The 16,178-nt window shown below is 49.3% G+C and overlaps 1 protein-coding gene across 1 annotated transcript in view; it reads right to left on the minus strand.

Annotated features, from left to right (window-relative positions):
* Window positions 1-1,943: 1,943 nt before the first annotated feature.
* The window catches only part of LOC8050755 (TBC1 domain family member 1), a 63,564-nt gene continuing 49,329 nt past the window's right edge, over window positions 1,944-16,178 (minus strand). Inside the window, exons 18-23 of the mRNA XM_029984301.4 lie at window positions 15,616-15,767; window positions 13,432-13,524; window positions 10,651-10,810; window positions 9,339-9,508; window positions 8,061-8,189; window positions 1,944-6,284 (exon numbers count right to left, since the gene is read on the minus strand). Of these exons, the coding sequence (XP_029840161.3) occupies window positions 5,967-6,284; window positions 8,061-8,189; window positions 9,339-9,508; window positions 10,651-10,810; window positions 13,432-13,524; window positions 15,616-15,767 (1,022 nt within the window). The 3' untranslated portion in view covers window positions 1,944-5,966. The remainder of the gene's footprint in view (window positions 6,285-8,060; window positions 8,190-9,338; window positions 9,509-10,650; window positions 10,811-13,431; window positions 13,525-15,615; window positions 15,768-16,178) is intronic.

The raw sequence follows: 16,178 nt of genomic DNA on the forward strand, positions 1-16,178 counted from the left end.
ACTCAAACCTCGGCCGGTTCGTAACACCCCTAGCAATAACCAGACTGGTTATGTGCTTTCCGCCGTCGCTTATAGATGACGGTGGCTGTTCAGACAGGTTTGTGTCGAAATACCGGACACGATCCTGGGGAACCTAGCCCTTAACAGCTCCGCTGAAAAGAAAGAAAAAAAAATACCATTCCATTTAGCGCTTTCTGAGCGGCACCATTTTGTTCAACAGCAGCGCCCTCTCCATACATCCAGGAAATTCAGCGGGTTTGGCTGGTTCGGCGGGGTAAAACGAGACAGACGGCACGCGCCCGACTCCGCTAGCAGACGACAAACCGGGAGGTTGTCATTCTCCATCTTTGGGCTGTACCGGCGGGCTGTACGGAACATCGAACCCTCGCTCGTGGCTGCCGTTGTGAAATGGTTCGCATTCTTAGAATAGTTATGGCTACTCCAAAATCTGCGCAGAGCTCTGTTGTTTTACTTCGGTAAATGATCAACTGACATATCTTTCTTCCGTTACTTAAATAGTAGTTGAGTCAGCCGGCAGTACTACCCTCAACTACTGCGTGTATTGCGGCCGGATAGCACGTTTTAGAGCGCAGCTCTTAGGCGCCCGTTTCCGGCTTGAGCGGCGTCGCCGTCGCTGTCGGCGTAACCGCGCGGTGCATTATGGGTAAATTTCCCCGCTAAATCTAGCGGAAAATTTCCCCGCTAAATCTAGCGGAAAAAATTTCCCCGCTAAATCTAGCGGAAAAAATTTCCCCGCTAAATCTAGCGGAAAAAATTTCCCCGCTAAATCTAGCGGAAAAAATTTCCCCACTAAATCTAGTGGAAAAATTTCCCCGTCAAATCTAGCGGAAGAAATTTCCCCGCTAAATCTAGCGGAAAACTTTCCCCGCTAAATCTAGCGGAAAAAATTTCCCCGCTAAATCTAGCGGAAAAATTTCCCCGCTAAATCTAGCGGAAAATATTTCCCCGCTAAATCTGGCGGAAAACTTTCCCCGCTAAATCTAGCGGAAAACATTTCCCCGCTAAATCTAGCAGAAAACATTTCCCCGCTAAATCTAGCGGAAAAATTTCCCCGCTAAATCTAGCGGAAAAATTTCCCCGCTATATCTAGCGGAAAAAATTTCCCCGCTAAATCTAGCGGAAAACTTTTCCCGCTAAATCTAGCGGAAAAAATTTCCCCGCTAAATCTAGCGGAAAAATTTTGGTCACGTGACCCGGGGGTCACGTGACCTGTGGAGTTACGTGACACCCCGAGGTCACGTGACCCCCTCCCGAGGTCACGTGACCTCTGAGGGGGCACGTGTTTGCCCCCACGTGACCCCACCAAGGCCACGTGACCCCCCCCTCCCCGAGAACACGTGGCCCTCAGTACCCTCCCCTCCTCCTCCTCAAGAGCTGCACTCCAATTCGGCGTTACAGGGAGTGGTAAACGACTTTCACTTTTTTTTTTATATTTCAGACTTCCACTCATGGTCGCGAAAGGCCTACACCAGTACAAACTTTGTATAGTAAAAAAGGTACAGCAACCAGATTTACTTTTCGCCGGAGAGACCGGCCGATCTGACACAGTTTTCCCAATTTCTTTTTTATTTGCACGCAGGCAACAGCACAATTGGACCCTGTTAGTCTTTTTATCTAGCATAGTACTACACGATAATCTGCGCATCGGCGCTTGAAATTTCCAAAATGACGCGATTTTAAACAGAGTTTGCACGCCAGTCGGATGCTAGGTACAGCCCACTCGGTGGAGCAGACAACATAAGGGGTGAGAGGGGGAGGGCACTTTTTCTCTCTATTACCCTCTCTGCTATGACCCTAATGGGCCCTCACTCGTTCACACCAATACTGTCGTGCTATGCAGTACATGCTAATAGCATTTAGTATGTGGCAGCATGATGGCTCCTGAGATACAAGCTTAAAATATATGACCAGAAACTCAAAGGTACAATGTTTGGCATTTTTTATTTAAGGCATAAAAATTACAAAATAGGCCATATACTACAGATACGCAGAAAAAAAAGATGTGTTTTTTCCGTTTTGTCGCATTCAGACGAAACAACGCAACACTAAACCAAAACTCTTGCAGCCTAAATTTTAGACTACTTTACTCCATTACACTTATATTAAACGAAAAACAATGTTCTGAAATTGCCCTTTTAGGTTGTTCCAAAAGATTCTTTGGGTAAAAAGAACTAACTAAAAGTAATTCCACAACAATGTTTCCAACGGGTGTAATCTCGTGACACATGAACCTGTCTGACAAGTTGCCACTAGAAAGTCCCGCAATCCTCGAAACACTGAGAAAAAAAAAGGGCAAAACAAGTGTGCCAGCTTAGCAGAGTGCCAACACGAATGGAAGTACCCTATTCATTATCTCGGTCGTCCAGGCACCTTTTCCGAACAAGGCCAGAGCGTCCATAGCCGGCACAAAATCATCGCAGGACAAGCCTCGGCAATGACGAGGCCGATAAAGCACCTTCAAACGATCAGGCCATCTGCACCGTGACGACGGACATGTTTTGCATGCCGAAAATCCGGCACAAATATTTTGCAATAGACGCTTTGCTGACCCCACCTTTTGCAATGCTCATGTGTAGATTGTAATGAATTCTTTGTGGGAAACAGATGCACTGGCACCGTTCACAAAACTGTGTGCAAATCGAGTCAAACCGGGAGGTAAATTATAATGTAGAGTACGATTTGCAAACAACCCGTGCCTAGACATCATCTAAATATCCGAGATACTTCACCAACATGCTTGTAGCCATTCACAAACTTAACGAGCTTTCTCTGCGGAGCAAGTCCAGACGTCTTTCAAACAGTAAAAACGAAGGGCTTTGCCAAAGGCGTGCAAAAACCGATCTGCGTTATATTTGGGGAGAAATACTGCGAAAATAGCGAGAAACACTGAATTACAAAGTACCCCACTAGTTTCTTTATAGTGGCCACCATTTTCAGCAGAAACAACCGACGAGACTCGCCCCGTGGCAGCACCCTGTCGCGTGCTCCCGCCTGTCGCAGTGTGGACGGACCAAGAAGACCGAGACTCCTCGAACAATGAGAAACACCTCACTGTACCACCATAGATCTCACTGGGCTGAAAACTTCGCTGGATGCCACTCTAGTAAATTTTGTCACCCCAAGCGGCGCCGATGCAAGTAAGTGAAAAAAAAAAGAGAAAAACAAAGTAAAAGTTTATAAAAAGTCTCGAAACATTTCAATAATTGTTCTGAAGCAGATGTAGGACCCATCACGTGGCATTTCAATTATTTCAAAATAATGCGACCCCTAGGCCTCGAGTACGGAAGACATTCCCAATTGTCTGTCTTTTCGATGGGTACGCGGGGTTTTATGAAAGAACAGATCTGTCCACGGTGGCTTCTCCGAAAGCACGCCCATCCAGTAGGTTCTCCGAGCCATTTGATTGGTTGACTCTCAACATTGGCAGCACGCCACAAGCACTTTGATTTGTCTCTAGGAAAAACTTTCCCTCGGTGTAAGGAAAATATTCCAGACCAGGTGACCTAGGACCGCAGTATTGCCAACATGGGAGACTTTGTGGTGTCGAGGCCATGAGTCCTTCACACATAAAAGTGTCTCCGAGCACCTGGGATGGGATGTAGAGAAGCGATCCAAGAGAGCTTCAGTTTGCTTCGCCCTAACGTGGACAGCTAGAAAAGTTACAGTCGTGAGGTCATACTGGGGGCACGTGTATCGGTTGCAAGAATGCTCGTGGGACAATGGTACCCCTTAAACAATCATGACAAGAAAGCTTCGGCGCACGCTAAGACGGGATCGAGTATAATAGAGATTACTCCTAATGCAAAACGCGTTGTCACAGTCACGAGAAGGCGTTTCGACGTCGATGATTTTACCTGCCGAGCACGTCGAGCATAAACTGTCGCACGAGTTTGCGCCACCCGGAGAACAGATCATACATACATTTAATGCTAGGAAATTTAAACTCGCGATTCCCGACCAATGGGCAGAAACACACAGCGTGACTGCTGAAAGCAAAATCTCTCGTACCATAGTCAGTGTAAATAAATCCCCTCGATGCGCTTGCCTTACAAGTAGCGTCAAATGCGCACGAGGCTTGTGCCTTGCACGGCCCTTGGAAGCAAATGGAGGCAATGCACCGAAATGAGCAGCCCTAGGAAATGAATGGCAGCGCAGACCCTGCTCATGGTATGTGTCTCGCGTGTTTGCAGAACAGTGGTTTGCAGTACTTGTAAGGAACGCGAAGCATGAATGTTATTGAAGGGCTTAAGGAGTAGATGGCGAAGAGGGATATGTCCGGCATTCTTTGGAAAGAGCAAGCTCCAGTCTGGCAGGCACCCTCTGCGCGGTTTCTTTCTCTAGAAACCGCTCAATTTGAGTTGGTGAGGCAACGCGAGGACTCAACCGAAATTGGGCACCCTGATTGGAACGGTGGCAATCGGTTCATCAAACGACGTTTCACTGACAGATCATTTCCTCGACACGCAATGTCTCCTTGACAGATTGTTTCATCGACAGATTGTTTCACCAACAGGTAGTTTCATCGACAGATTGTCTCGACACTTTAGATTACCTTCTTAAAGCGGTAGCTTTATAGGCCCAATCACGCTAAAAATTATGTACTCAGCCTCAAGGTTATGTCCTCAAGGTCACGTAATCAAGGTCATGTAATGCCCGCGGTTGAAGTGCAAGATCGCATAATCAAGGTCGCGTAAGCTCCGATCACGTAACCACCGGTCGCGTCAGCCTCGGCAGTTGAGGCTGACGTGACTTGATGTCCTCGACGTCGTCTTTGAGGTTGTCTTTCAGGTCGTCCTAGGGGTCGTTCTTGACATCATCCTCTAGGACGTCATCCTCGACATAGTCCTAAACGCCATCCTTGACGTTATCCTCGACGCCATCTTAAACGGAGTCCTCAAGGTTGTCCTAGAGGTAGTCCTAGAGGTCATCCTAGACGTCGTCCTTCAGGTCGTCCTAAGGGTTGTCTTGGACGACGTTCGAGATGCCGTCCTAGACGACATTTGAGACGCTGACCTTGATGTCATCCTTGATGTCGTCCTAGACGCTGTTCTTGATGTTGACTTTGATGTGTGCACGGCATACTATTACAATTATTTCCTCACCATATAATTTCCTTTCCTAATTGTTTTCGCTAATGACGCTCTGTAAAGCTACCACATTTCATCTCATTTGGTTGAAGGAATGTGCCTGTAATTTTATGTAATGAGCCGCCTCAGACTTTCGCGGACCAGCGGCATGCACGGGTGAGCCAGGTGGGTTAACAATTTTGTAAACAACCGCGGCAGACTGTTGCCACGAAGTGGCATGAGCGGGTGGGCCGGGTAGATTAACATGCGTTCTGGGGATTTGCGAGCGACAAAATACTCCCTACAACGTGCAATTCGCGTCACAAGTGTTGACGAAACTTGTGTCCGTGAAACGTGTGTCTACGAAAAGTCTACGAAACAGGTTTTGAGGAAACGACAGGGACCCCGCAGAGGGTACTGGCTCCCCTTAAAGCCGCTTTCCAACACCTCCCGCTCTGGACGACTGCAAGCCACTCGAGAGTGTGCCACCTTTCCGGCAGCTTCCTCTACAATTGAAGGGGCCAACTGAGCGACGCCGGACGAGTTAATTTTGGAATGCGATCAACGCCTTCTAGGTGCCTTAGGGCCGAATTTCCACATGTCACCAAAGATGGCCACCGTACGACATAGGTGGGATGCAACTGCTGCTGCACTCGGATGACGTCTAGGATGACCTCTAGGACTTCATCAGCCAGGACACGAGTCGCAACCGACGCAGCACTCATGTCCAATCTGCGCCCTACGGTGGCCTACTTTAGTGACGGGAAAAAGCGAGCACCAAGACACCGAGGCGGAGCAAGAAGGACGCTGGACTGGCTCCGCGAAAGAAGCGTGCCCCGCCGTGAGGCCACCTGACTAGACCGCTGAGGATCCCGGGCCTCAGAGGCCATCGCAGCCGAAGTGGCGCTGTCCACGAAGCGTGTCTTCCTCCGAGTCCGGGTCCTCGGCCAGCCGCTGCACCAGTCCGGCGATGTCGTCGTGCACTCTGCCGGCGGCCCCGAAGCTGAGCGAACGCTCGGGGGCCCGGTCCGCGTCCCCACGCTCCAGCCGCTCCAGCCGGTGCCGCAGGGCCCCGTTGCTGTGCAGCAGGGCGTCCCGCTCATCCTCCAGCTTCCGGATCCGGTCCTCCAGGTGCCGCACTGTGCCCTGGTATGACGCCACCTGGGCCTCCAGGCGCCCCACGCTGCTCTGCGACACCTGCGCCAAGACGAAGGATCCTGTCCTTCGGCTTTTCCTACCCGCCCCTCTGTCCTCTATCCTACAAACTCGCATTTGGCCTGCATCAAGCACCGCACATGCCGTTCCACGATGCCAAGTTCATTTTATGAGGTGTGATCAAATTAAATCTGTTTGCACCCCTTCATTAACATGACCGTGTCGGCAGGTGCGCACAATTATATGGAGCAATATACAGGATCATAAGTTTTAGTGGAAACAGAATTTTCAAAATAGACTGCAAACTGTTCACTGAACGCCGTCTTTGCCAGGCGTTTCTTGGGTGCGGCGGACGTTACTCGAGCAGATAACTGCCACGATCTGTTGAGTAATTAACTGAAATATGTTAATTTTCTTATAAAGTGCAGCTCTTAGGCGCCCGTTTCCGGCCTGAGCGGCGTCGGCGTAACCGCGCGGTGCATGATGAGTAAATTTCCTTGTTAAATTTAGCAGAAAAGTTTTCCCGCTAAATTTAGCGGAAAAACTTTCCCGCTAAATTTAGCAAAAAACTGTCCCAGCTAAATTTAGCAAAAAAAATTCCTCGCTAAATTTAGCGGAAAATTTTCCCCGCTAAATTCAGCGGAAAAACATTCCCCGCTATATGTAACGGTAAAATTTTCCCGCTAAATTTAGTGGAAAAATTTCCCCACTAAACTTAGCGGAAAAAATTCCCTGCTAGACCTAGCGGAAACATTTCCCCGCCAAATTTAAAGGAAAATTTTTCCTGTCAAATTTAGCCTAAAAAATTCCCCGCTAAATCTAGCGGAAAAATTTCTCAGCTAAATTTAGCGGGGAATGTTTTCCACTAAATTTAGCGGAAAATTTTCCCCTAGATGGGAGGCAACCAGGAGAGGAGGAGGGGCATAGCCCCTTCTCCGTACTTTCCCCTCCTACTCCTCAAGAGCTGCGCTCTAATTCGGCGTTACGGGGAGTTGTGAACGGCTTTCATTTTTAATTACTGGTTTCTTGGTCCATGTTGCAACTGCAATTTTGATGTCAGCCATCGCGTGAAGCGAAACCAATTTGCACAATTAAAAAAGAACTTACGATTTCAGAGATATTCGTCGACAATTTCCCGCGTCGCTCTCCTTCATCTCCGAAAGTGGACGCTGAAAGACGGCCGAAAGGGCTGCCCACACAACGGTTGTAGGAGTGACGCTCACATGACGTGTAAATCATTATAATCTCATATCTTCAATCTTCACTGCGGTTTTCACATCGCAGCTCTTGATATGAAACCTCGCTGCGTCTGTCTTTCAACACGTCATCGCACTCGAAGCTTCGCTCTCGACTGTGAACCCACGGTAGAGAAGCCGCAATCTCGTATGGTTTTAATAGCTCGGCACTGGGCTTGCAGCCGGTTCTCTGAAGTGGGTTCTACATCAGTTTTGCCATTGAGCCGTTCTGGCAACGCTGGTTAAGATGCCTTCCTCCTCCTAACCGAAACAAATCGACAGAGGCAACCAACGTCGGAGGTCGTCGTTTTGTTGACGGTCCACTGCAGCAAATGCCACAAGCATGATAGGTCAAAGTCGCTGCTTTGGAGCGTTCCTTTCGCAGAACGAGCACTCGCGCTTGTAGCTTTGGCTGTGGTCTCAGCTTAAGGGTAAACGGAGTATAGTAGGTTTGTTCCAATTTCAGATGCCACCACCTTCCTTTGACGTACGTTCGTAAAGGTGCGAATGTAGACTCTCGTCGGCACACCAAACTTCCCTGACCGGTTTGGCACCGCACCAAGCACAGACACAGTGCACCCACCTGGAGCTGCTCGAGCAGGTGCATGTTGCGCTGGTCCTCCCCAGGTGCCCTGCAGATGGCCTGCTCCTGGATCAGCTGGTACTCCACTTCGTAGGCGCACAGCTCACGCCCAAGGTCCAGAGACAGCACCTGCGTCCCCCTTTACTTCACACCCCAGCCTGCAACGCGCCCGCCCATCCACAGCAAGGCTCGGGACTACCGCTTCAAAATATACCCAGCATAAAAGGTGTTTAGGGCAGCATGTCAGGGCCAAAGTGCTACGGTCCGGCGTAACAAAAAGCCATCACATGCGGACAAAGGCAACCTAGAACAGACGTAGCCCCATTGCAAGCGACATGCGAGCATCAGAAACAAATCAAATCATACTTAGTCATATTTAATCGTACCTAATAGTAATTAGCGAAATTTCTTGAGCGGTACAGCAGGAATCGAACTCCGCACCATGCGACGCTTTTGCTTGGCGTCAGGAGGAGGAGGCAGACAGCAGCGGCTAAATTTAGTGTGACTCAATGAAGCCTGCGGTAGCGGGTGACAGTCGGCGCATGCAGCTCCGAATGAACAAGTGCAGCTTCCCAAGTCACCTCAAGATGTCGTGGGTTCTGTGTATATTTTAACTTTCTTAAAATGACGAAAATTTTGGCCAGTCGGTACGATAACATAATGGAGAAAAACAGCGCGAAAAGACGACGGACAAAGAATAAGAGCTGACGAGACACAGCACTGGAAAACTCAGTCAGCAGCGCACTCAGTCAACAGCGCATTCAGCTTCCATGCCGGTGATCGGGGTTTGATCCCTGGTACTGGTTGCCATATTTTTTCCAAATCGCGGTTATGGACAGACCGACCCACACGTTTCGTGCTTACGTGGCTCCTAAGGTTGGTTTGTCCTATAAAGCGGCCGCTTTAAAAAACTTCAATCCTCCGGCAGGATTTGAACTTACCACCTTGAAATTGGAGCCAAGTGATGTCAGCGCTCAGGATTTGCCACATCCTGCTCCTGTTATGAGCCCCGTGGTCTCATGGCCACCACCGCTCCATTGCCCGGTGCAGATGGAGTGCAACTACCAACAGCCATGATTCCAAAATTCATCTCTCTGAGCTTCGGACGCGTCATCGAGAAGCTCAGGCAACGTCGTTTGACTTGGTCGCAAACTGTCTAAATCTTCCTAAAGAAAGTGTTCCCCACCATCTCAGAAAACAGCTTGGACAACTGGCAACAATGATTCTAGGATGCTTACGGGCGCGGTGTCCGGGAAGCGCGAGTGTTTGGCAGCTCACCTGGGCAAAGAGTGCCTCCATCTGGTGGAGGGACAGGGAGGGCAGCCCACTCTTGAAGCAGTCCATGATGGCCTCAAAGCTGGAGCAGGCCATGAGTTGTGCGGAGAAGACACCCAGCAGGGAGAGGGCCACCTTGAACACCGCCTCTGCCCCTTGCAGGAAGATCACGTCTGCAGAGAGGTGTAGTCCCCACTCGCATCTGCCCAGACTACAGCCACCCCTTGGCCATCGCTTTCGACTGATGACCCCTCCCTCCCGGTGTTGCTGCCAAGAGAGCAGCAGAGAAGACCTCAGACCTTGTGGGCAATAATTCACACACTAGGGAGCGGCACAAATTGACGCATCAGAGGGTGGCTCAGAGCTGCTAAAACAGCGCTTAAACTGGAGAAACACTTTGCTTACAACCAGGAACCATTGAGGAAATTTAGGAATCCCTGCACTCGTTGCACACGTAGCATATCCATAAACTAGCAAACGGGGGGGGGGGGGGGGGGGGGGTTGCGAAATAGCAGTGTCAAAGCTGGGTTGCGTGACTGCAAGAGACGCCAACTTTGCATTCCACTCCTGCTGGAACGCTAACATTTGCAGGGCTATGTTTCAGAGATAACTGCACTATGACATTTGTGCAATCGAGCCATAAAATGTGCACCAAGTTCATCTGTGAACATCACTGCAAAGCAACACACGATATGTTCTGTATTACCATTGCCTTTGCCACCATAGTTCGGGAAAGGGGAGGATTATTCGGTAATCAATCTGGCAATTATCTCCTTATTATGGTACCTCAATGTCTATCGTGTTAATGTTATGTGGGAAAAAAAGAAAATTCATGCAGCACCCCCGAAAGAATTTAGCGTCTTTTTCGTGACAAAAATTAACTATGACTCGTATAATGCTTAGTATCTGCCCAAATGTCGCGCTAGCGATTTGGACTAGATGCCAAGGTCTTAGAACAAACTGTTATCTTATCGAAAAGTTATAAATGATTTTCAGAAACCTTCAACAGGAAAATGGAGCTGCTTCTCGGTAGCCGACGCCATTCATCTCAGAACATTCGTCGGTTTCGTCAACTGCCATTTCTCTCATTCAAAAATTTCTGAATTTCACGTGTAACTTTAGAATGAGATCACATCAAGCTCTGAAATGTTGGCGTCTGGTCTGTATCGCTAGAGCTACAATTGGGCGGAGACCTAGCTTTGGTCGACGCATGGTTTATTTTTGTGGTGAGATGCCCTAACTTTTAGGGGGGACGCCCCCTACTTAAAGATTCTTTCTATGGTTTCCCGGGGTCAAGGCCGAGAAGCGCACTCACCAAAGAGCCGCGAAACGAAGCCCAGGGGAAACTGGGAGGCGAAGAGGGTGAGGAACCAGGGAGCGGCAAAGAGAGCTGGCCCCACGTCGTACTTCTCCAGATGGACGTACAGCTCCCGCTGGTGGTCGTGCAGCAGGCGGTACAGCTGGTACAGCTCCACCTGCACCACACGTCGGCACGCTTCAGAGCACTCGCCACAGCCCTGCACAGCTCACCACCTTTTGTGTAGCATTGTGAGTTCCCAAACCGAGCTCCCTACGAACAAAGGAGTTCCCCGAGCCCCCAGATTTGCCTGGCCATCTCTGCCATCAAGTGTTCTCCCAGTCATTGTTTTAGCCCACATCAGCCACCCACCGCCGCATAGCTGTGAGTCAAACGCTCACTAACGTACCGTTTACGATGTCCGTCTGCCGCGCCTGATGGCACCGATGTCGATACCGGGAGGAATTCCTCGGGTCGAGGAAGGTGGAAGTTCCTTGAGATTGAAAGGTGCCCCTGGTCTAGTTCATCCACCCTAACCTGTTCCCCTCTTGCCAGTTGGCAATGGCGCGCTCTGCCTTGGAGCCGTAAATCACCCTCCGACATCGCTCCCCATAACTAGGGTGCAGTTGGTCGTGGCAAGAAGGCCTTCCTTACGTCGTGTCTGAGGCCGAGCTGGTATTGGTATTAACCCTTTGACGGTCGTCGCCATGCAAGCACAGTGGCGATAACAGTTTGAATGTGCCACTTAAAGGCGAAACCGCGTGCACCGCAGGAGGTGTTTCTATTCGTTACATCTCTGGAGAAGTACAAAAGTTATATTCCCATGGTACTTCGCTTTGCTGGGGCCATATGAAATTACACACTTCGCGCACATGATACGCACACAAGACGAGCACTCACGTGTCCACTGCTCTGACTGTAGTGGCAATTAAAGCACCGGCTTTCCGATTCAGGCCATTTGACGCTTTTCTGAGTTCAATTCAGAGGACGAGAGCTCACCATCTGATGGAGAAGCTCTGTAAAGTACCTCTGGTTCGGAATCCGAAACTGCCTCAATGTCGCGGAAGGAGATGCACCAAAATGAAACCAAATGATGGAAAGGTGACAACTTTTTACCTTCAATAATTCCATTCTATGATTCTAAACCTGAACAGCTTGTAAGCACTGTATATGCTCCTGCTAGATAAGTCAGAAAAAGAAACCTGCGCATTGACCCTTCCTTCATACTATTCCTTTAAAAACCAAATCCGACTGCCGGGAAACACACCTCGAAAAAATTCAACCGTCAAAGGGTCAAATTGTTTGCCCTTGGCTATACCCCGGATGAGATCCCAACGACAGCGATTCCTCGCATGACGCACGGTCAGCAGGAGGCACGAGCGAGCGATCGAACCATGACGGCCCGATTAACAATGCCACTACTTTCGAATTGATTGGAAATACGTTCTTAATCCTTGAATAGTTCAGAAAAGAGCTAATGGCTTGCGAGCCTCTAGGGAAAGGGATGGGGGTGGGGAACGAGTATGAAGGGTACTGCATAGAATGCTGTTTCAAGGGCCCACTTCATGCATGAAGCGAAGTTTTGCAGTTAACGCAAGAATGCAAGCAAGCTGGTTAAGAACTGACATTTCTTTTTAGATTCAAGTTGTCCTATCTCTTTGTTTCACCACTCTCCACGATTAAAAATGCAAGTTTTATAATCATTTTTGGAAGATGCACTTCATCGACGCTGGACAGTCCAGCACGTCTTTGTTGGGCGGCACCAAGTACTGCCGACTACCAAACCGTCTGCAAGCTGCGGTTTGTGAGACATCTGCGCGCCCGCTTCCTTCCCGAAGCATTAGTTGTCACGCCCCCCCCCTTTTTCAAGGGGCAAGCTATAAATTTTCAAAAAACGCGTCGAGCAACCGCTTACCCCCTTCAAAACCATCCGCTGAGAAACACTTGACCCCAAGCACCCATTCTTCCTGAATGCCGACGTAGTGTACACTGATGCAACAGAAAGGTGCCATCGCATCGGCCCAGTCTTTATCAGTATTGCAGAGTCGCCAGTCCGGAGTCGGAACGACTCCAGGATCATTTTGCGCCAAAGAAGATAATAAATAGCGTGCAAACCACAAAGACCAAAGTAGTAGAAGTAGGCAGGATAAGCGCTGACAACTGACGATTTTTTAACCGAACGGAAAACTAATGCAACAACCACAGCAAAAATTTTTTTCAAAGCTCACTAAATAAACACAAACACTAAAAATAACCTTGCAACCACTAGCAAAGAAGGTGAAAATATGCAGGTGAGCCAGTGAATTAACTCTATAATGAAAAAAACCAGACTGGGAAAAATTAAGATACTAATGGAAAAATACACACTCCGTCTCAAAACACGGTTGTGTTTTAAGATGGTGAATATACAGGGAAAATTGACAGATTTGTTGCTGCTCCCTGCCGACGCGACTTGCCTACGAAGAGGGAAGCCGGGAAAGGTGGCGCCTCCTGCACTATCTGCTGCAAGAACGGCTGCTTGGAGATCGCCTGCCTCGAGCGGAAGCAGCCGTCAGCCCCCTGCAGGTTCCATCAAACCACTAGCCGACAAAAAACGCACCGAACACATCGACGGCTTGCACTCTCCTTCCTGGTGGGCTCCAGTGTCGAGGTTTCTGTCGTGCTCGCAAATTTCCTGGCGTTCTTTCTAAGCATCAATCAAATTAAATGCAAGGTAGAATTGACCGAAGTGACGGGTGTAACACAAAATGAAGTGTGCAGTGAATGAAAAAGAAGAGGAAAGACCACAAAGGGCCTCACCTGCAGGGCCAGCATGTCTGGCTTGTACTGCTTCCGAAAGCCCAGATGGAACAGAAAGTGCTTCATCATCTCAAAGGCCTCTTCCTCGGTCATCTGAAACGAGGAGATTTCATGAAGGCTGTGCACGTCTGCCCACTTCCCCTCGGGGGACGACTCCTTTAGAAGGATTCGTGGAACAAAGATAACATTTAGTTTCTCAAGCTGTAGTTTGGAGAAATTGAGCTTCGTCACAACTACCGTAACTTCGAAACTAACTAAACTTCTTCGGACTTTATTTTTAGCTTTTTTAGATTAATTTTAACCCATCCACACCAGATATTTTATTATTAAAGCACCGTGGTCGGAATTTATTCTCAGGCTGGCTACTTTATAGGGTGGTTTCAAGTGACATATGTACTTCTGGCTTGAAACCTCACTAGACGCCATGTTGATTAACTTTTGCTCTATTGTAATATCTCGGGCCATCACCAATCCCCGAGTCACTGCCCACCCCACTTATTGGGCAAAATATAAACTTTATAAAGAACACCGAGTAATCGCCCACCCCTACAAATACTTCAACGCAGATCCCGCGATCTGCAAGCGCTCATCGTCCCCGAATGTTGCAACTGTGGAATGTATGAGCAGAGGGTGCCCGTCACAAAGTGAAACAAAAGAGAGTAAGGAATTTCACTTTGTTCACAGGCATATCCTCCCCGCTTTCTGCAACCCCAAAGTCAAAGCACATTTATGTGAACGAAAAACAATGGCAATTAAAGAATAAAGCTGCTTGGAGGCGGGCAGGCGTTCGCGCACTTGCGCACCTTGAGCATTAACCAAAGCTATGTACGGGCACTCCTCGCTACCGAAATCCCCCAGAAAGTCGACCCCTAGAATACAAGTTTTGTCGCTCGTCACCAACTTAGTGTAACGCATACTCCCTCAGACAGAACCACTGAACCCGCAAAGCCATCGTGTCGTCTGCTAGCAAGGCAAAACCGGTTGGGAAACTTTATGATGAGCTTTTATCATTGTTTTATGGCACTGAGACAATAGAAAAAAGTCTTCGTGATTATAGACATTGAGAAGACACAATGCTTACGAAAAATTAACAACTTCTTTTATCAGGCAAATTCTAACCTCACATTGAGCCCCCTGCATCTGCCCTAGCAATGGTTCGTTTCGAGCACAGCGCCATGTTGCGACGTCATCACTTACGGGGTCAATGGGGGGCATGCGCGAACTACAGGGGGCGCTTCTCTAGTTATCTTCATTATTGTTTGTGATGTAGCAGGTAGGACAGAGATCAGACGACAGAGTTGATTCCTCAGCTCGTCAGCTCGCCTTGTGCATTGTTTCCGCATTTCTCGCCTTTCTTGCACATTTTTTCCTTTTTGTTTTTGATGGAATGACATTTGTTGCAAGACATTTCATGGAGTGCCCTAAAAACAACATGTCAAGGCAGCTGGTTGTTCCAATGGCCCGAGTTCAGTTGTCGAAGCATTCCTTACAGGCATTCCCACCGGGTGTGGCATTCTCAACACACAAACATGCCACGAGCACCCACCATCACTCTTGCCGTTGAACTGTCAATCTGAGCTGTTGCACTGTCTGGACTGTTGGCACGGCCGAGAGAGCCGCCAGTGCTGCTGTAGGCCCGGTTGCAGCCTATGCCACAAAGTCTCTAGCTTTCTGGGTAGATTTTCCGGTAGATGCGTAGCTAATTCCCGATCAAGCCAATGAGTGCAGGGCAGTTGACTTTTCAAGCCCCCCCCCCCCCCCCCCCCCCCCCCCCGACCGTCCTTCCCCTCACGCCAGGAGCCCCCCAGAGCACCCTGGTGGGTTCCCAAGCTCACAAATTTTCTCGACCGCCTCCATTCCTCCCAGCCCTACTCTGGCAGACATGAGTTCCTCAATCGCTCATAGCTATAAGCCAGGCACTCTAGTATTATGCGGTGTGCAATTTCGTCTGCTTCTCTTGCGAAGAATAGTGGGTAGACCTCAAAGTAAACCGCCCTGAGGTCTACCTACTATCCTTCTATCGGAGTCAATCAAAAGCTCGGCGTTTTGACGTCACCAGAACCCCTGCAAAAGAAGCAGACAAACTTGCTTTTTGCATTGGCTACAGGTCTGTAGACTCAAACACCAGCCGAGTGTGCCGGTGCCGAGAGCAGGAGAACCCAGAAGAAAGAAGAAGGGACGCACGTGCAGCAGCAGCACCCCCGCGACGAAGCTGAGTCCCTGGCAGTAGCCGACCTGGGGGTCCAGCAGGGAGTAGGCCTTCAGCAGGTTGAACAGAGACAGCTGCCCGGGCCCCAGGCACTCCCGGAAGAACGGGTGGGACGGGAACGTGCGCCCTGCAGGGGGGCGGGCAGGGGTCAATGCTCTGCGGGGAGGGCCCCACTTTTCTGACGTCCGACTGGAAGTGCCTCCTAGATTGGAGGAGAGCAGCCCGGGTTTCCGCTTTGCGTTCCCTTCCGTGCGGGAATTTCCGCCCTCGCATCCCATCCATGGTGTGCCTGTCGCAATGCGCCTTGTCCGCAAGAGAAAATGAAACCTTGCCTTTTGACTCGCACATATTAACTAAACTTGGCAGAGAGCTGAAACTTTGTGCGAACATGTCGCAAGCAATGGGTGGACGGATGGATGTTAATGGCTGTACCCTGTATAACAGACAATAGCTTGCGTCACCTAGCCTAAAAACTAACACGAAAATATGCAACTTGTCCACCCTCTTGCCCACTTAAAAGGGTTAGGAGATGCCAAAA

Source organism: Ixodes scapularis, unplaced genomic scaffold (genome assembly GCF_016920785.2).
Source record: "Ixodes scapularis isolate PalLabHiFi unplaced genomic scaffold, ASM1692078v2 PGA_scaffold13__105_contigs__length_92229423, whole genome shotgun sequence".
Taxonomy (NCBI): Eukaryota; Metazoa; Arthropoda; class Arachnida; order Ixodida; family Ixodidae; genus Ixodes; species Ixodes scapularis.